This window comes from Limulus polyphemus, unplaced genomic scaffold (assembly GCF_000517525.1).
Source record: "Limulus polyphemus unplaced genomic scaffold, Limulus_polyphemus-2.1.2 Scaffold3005, whole genome shotgun sequence".
NCBI classification, from domain to species: Eukaryota; Metazoa; Arthropoda; class Merostomata; order Xiphosura; family Limulidae; genus Limulus; species Limulus polyphemus.
This window is the reverse complement of record NW_013668615.1, coordinates 22,134-26,033: the sequence shown is the minus strand read 5'-3', so window position 1 is coordinate 26,033 and position 3,900 is coordinate 22,134. Positions and strand designations below refer to the sequence as shown.

Below are 3,900 nucleotides of genomic sequence, written 5' to 3'. Positions count from 1 at the left end.
AAAACGAACGGTGTATTAGGATTATAACCCACCGACCTTGCACAAGGCAGCGACAATGACAAAGATTATGCAAATTAAAATGAACGGTGTATTAGGATTATAACCCACCGACCTTGCACAAGGCAGCGACAATGACAAAGATTATGCAAATTAAAATGAACGGTGTATTAGGATTATAACCCACCGACCTTGCACAAGGCAGCGACAATGAGAAAGATTATGCAAATTAAAATGAACGGTGTATCAGTATTATAACTCACCGACTTTGCACAAGGCAGCGATAATAACAAAGGACGTGTAAATAAACGGTGTCTTTACATATTCCCATCTCCAGCTAGCCACGTGAATACCGTGATTTTCATGATCCACTTCGTGTTTCTGGGCTTCCTGTGGTAAATACGTGCTGTTACTTCCGTTTCTTCTCCCACCTTCTTCCACGTTATGTACGGGCTCATAACTCTCATCAGAAGCAGGTTCGTTCCAGGATAAACGCCTTATCAAACGGTTTATCACTGTTTTACTTGGTACAGCACGCAATACTTCAGGATCATGAGACTTTTGGTGCTGTGTTGGGTGAGTATGATCTAAAATATGGGGGGGGGGAGATAACAAAATATCACATACAAAAATGGAAGCGAAAAATATGAGATTAATCACATCTTTCCTTTTAGTTGTTTTTATTAATTAATTACTTTTGTAGAAGCTGCATTAGAAAAAACATAACTCAGTGCTGGTGTCAGAAATACACGTAGGTTCAAGAAGTCTCAATACAGAATGATAAAAACTCAATAACCGGAAAGCTTTCGAAAGGTGGACCTTTCTTATCGTTTTATATTATGACTTCAGTCCTAGGCCCGGCATGGCCAGGTGGATAAGGCGCTCGACTCGGAATCTGAGGGTCGCGGGTTCGAATCCCCGTCACACCAAACATGCTCGCCCTTTCAGCCGTGGGGGCGTTATAATGTTACGGTCAATCCCACTATTCGTTGGTAAAAGAGTAGCCCAAGAGTTGGCGGTGGGTGGTGATGACTAGCTGCCTTCCCTCTAGTCTTACACTGCTAAATTAGGGACGGCTAGCGCAGATAGCCCTCGTGTAGCTTCGCGCGAAATTCAAAAACAAACAAACTTCAGTCCTAATAGCTTTGATAATTATGTAAACGTTTGATTCTAGTGTGGTTGACCTTACACCTTCAAAACATTAACCCCTCCAAAACAACAACAACAAAACATCACCTTTCACGTTCAAAACACGAAAACATTAAAGTTGGTTTTCTCATTATTTTCTTCAAATGAGTTCGGGATTTTGTAATTCGTAGTTTTTTTGTATAAACATTTGATTTTGTTGTTATACGCCTATCTGTATTTTCTTTCCCTTCGTCTAAGTGTTGAAGATACTATCAAATCAGGCACACGTTCTTTCCATTTGGTCTACCCATACTGTCGTATTAAATCGCAGAATATCAATGTAGCACATTTATCTCGACAAAATGTGATAACACTGAACTTACCGCAAGGACGTCTGGATTTTACAACCACAAAACGTTATTGCTGCTAAAATATTGTTGAGTTGCTAGAATGTTCTTGGATTTACGGTAATTAAAGTAATATTTTTTCAAAAGCTATCTGCGCACAGTCTTCCCTGATTTTGAACTGTAAGACTAGAGGGAAGGCAGCTAGTCAACAGCGTATACTTCCATTTCTTATGTGACCGAATAATAGTATCTGACTGTTAATCTTATGACGCACCTACGGCCTCCAAGTTTACAGTGCATTTTTGCGGCAATGGACCGCGAGCCCTGAACCCTTAGATTCAGAGTCCGATTACTCATATCACTAGACCATGCCAGGCTCGTGCCAGCTGATAAACAAGTGAAATCCTTTAAAAACTGGCAAAGAAAAGGGAATCGGTGAAAGTGCAAGAAGCAGACACCTAGTTTCTGTGTTTTGTGAGTAAAGTTGAGTTTTAGTTTTTCATTAGTTTCTTTATCAATATCGTTTGAAATTTTTAATACAATACATTTATTATTATTATTATTTATTTTTTATTATTAGAATAATTTTGCATCCGCAGCTTAGTATATAGGCTTAGGACTAACCTATTTCGAACCTCGTGAGATAAAATTGGGATTATTTTTTTAAAATTATATCTAATAACTCTTGCGTAGTCCAGCAAACTAGTTCAAACATAATATCAGTACCATCAAAAGAACCACAATCGAAAAAAGAATGAAATAACAACGTGTAAGCCTATATTGTTTTGTAAGATATACGATGATATTGATTCATATTCAAATTGAAATAACAACGTGTAAGCCTATATTGTTTCATAAGGTATACTATGATATTGATTCCTGCCCCCCCCCCCCGTGGCACAGCGGTATGTCTGCGGACTTACAACGCTAGAAACCGGGTTTCGATACCCGTGGTGGGCAGAGCACAGATAGCCCATCGTGAAGCTTTATGCTTAATTCCAAACACAAACAAACAAACAAAATTTTGATTCCTATTAAAACTGAAATAACAATGTGTAAGCCTATACTGTTTCAATGTTTTGTAAAGTATACGAGAATAGAGGATCCAGAATCAAATTGAAATAACTTAATGTGAAAGTCTATAGTTTTATGGCATTAGTTGGATTGAGCACATTCTAAACTTTACTACTCATTTCCTCCTCGCTCGAGAAAAATTATGTATAGTAGCCTGGAGTTAATAATAACAAAACTATCTTTTCGAAAATAAAATAGTTTTACAGAGAAACAGCCCAGCTGGGGCTTTTACTCACAGTTTATGTACTCCAGAATTAATTATTATATTTTTTGTAATTACAATGTTAATTAACAAATAAAGAGAAAGAGAAAACTACAACATTAAATGTCTATGTTTACACTTGAAGCACAACATTTATTTGTTTTTATAGATTGATTTTTAAAAAGAAATTTTATACATTAAACTAATGCCAAACGTGAAAAGAGTTATAATAACATACAGAGTAGAAGAGCATTTTGAATTTCACAAATAATCTCAAATATTGCATACAAACCTAGTACTTCTTTTCCGTTCCAAGGTTGAGAACTGGAAGTCGTTTCTGTAACATCCACAAGATGGATTGTGCCGACAGTCGAGTTCAGGCATAACAATTGTACCATCAAAATAACCACGGGCGAAAGAAGAAAAATCGTCGTCATAAAGAAGTCTTTGTTAGTCTGGGGGGTATTTAGGTCAGATAGGAAGGCTTCAAAGCTGAAAAAAAAAATAAACAATTATTTACAGTACACGAGAATAGAGGATTCAGAATCAAATTGAAATAACTTAATGTGAAAGTCTATATTAGTGCACAATAGAGTTTTAGAACGGCGTTTATGTTGTGTTTTTTCCTGTGATAACTGTGTGTTTGGTTAATTATTAATATTATTCAATAGTATTTAGTACAGGTGTAAATATGAACAGTAAATTTACGAGCTCAAAGGGTTGTGTAATGTGTAAGTGGCATATGTAAAACAATAAGACTGAAGTGGCATAAAAAATTTAAATAAAAAAATTCAATATAAATTTAGCCTCGAAAAATACTGCATTGTTCGTATTTTGCCTGAAGAAATAAAAAAGAGATATGACGGGACTCGAAACCTCGATTCTGCTGCTGAATTAAACGATTTATTTACTCGATAGTGCGTCATAAGTTACCCAATTCTTAGTTTTCCAGTCTTAGATATCATGGACTAAATTAAGTGAAATTCTCATGCTATGCTTGCTTTAATTCAAATTTATTGAGACATACGTACACTGAGTGGTCACAAGTAAATAGACACCTAATTTTTCGTCATTTAACTGATTTATGCTAACTAATTAGTGTTTACAGAGCACTATATAAATGAAAATGGTCCGCACACTAATCATCTTGTG

At 35.9% G+C, this 3,900-nt stretch overlaps 1 protein-coding gene across 3 annotated transcripts in view; it reads right to left on the bottom strand.

The window, feature by feature from the left end:
- LOC106468431 (Na(+)/H(+) exchanger protein 7-like) overlaps nt 1-3,900 on the bottom strand; it is an 81,408-nt gene that overhangs the window by 64,154 nt on the left and 13,354 nt on the right. For all 3 annotated transcript variants that reach the window (XM_022396759.1, XM_022396760.1, XM_013928858.2), the window contains exons 2-3: nt 3,041-3,240; nt 261-584 (exon numbers count right to left, since the gene is read on the bottom strand). In XM_022396759.1, coding sequence (XP_022252467.1) covers nt 261-584; nt 3,041-3,185 — 469 coding nt within the window. In that variant the 5' untranslated portion in view covers nt 3,186-3,240. The remainder of the gene's footprint in view (nt 1-260; nt 585-3,040; nt 3,241-3,900) is intronic.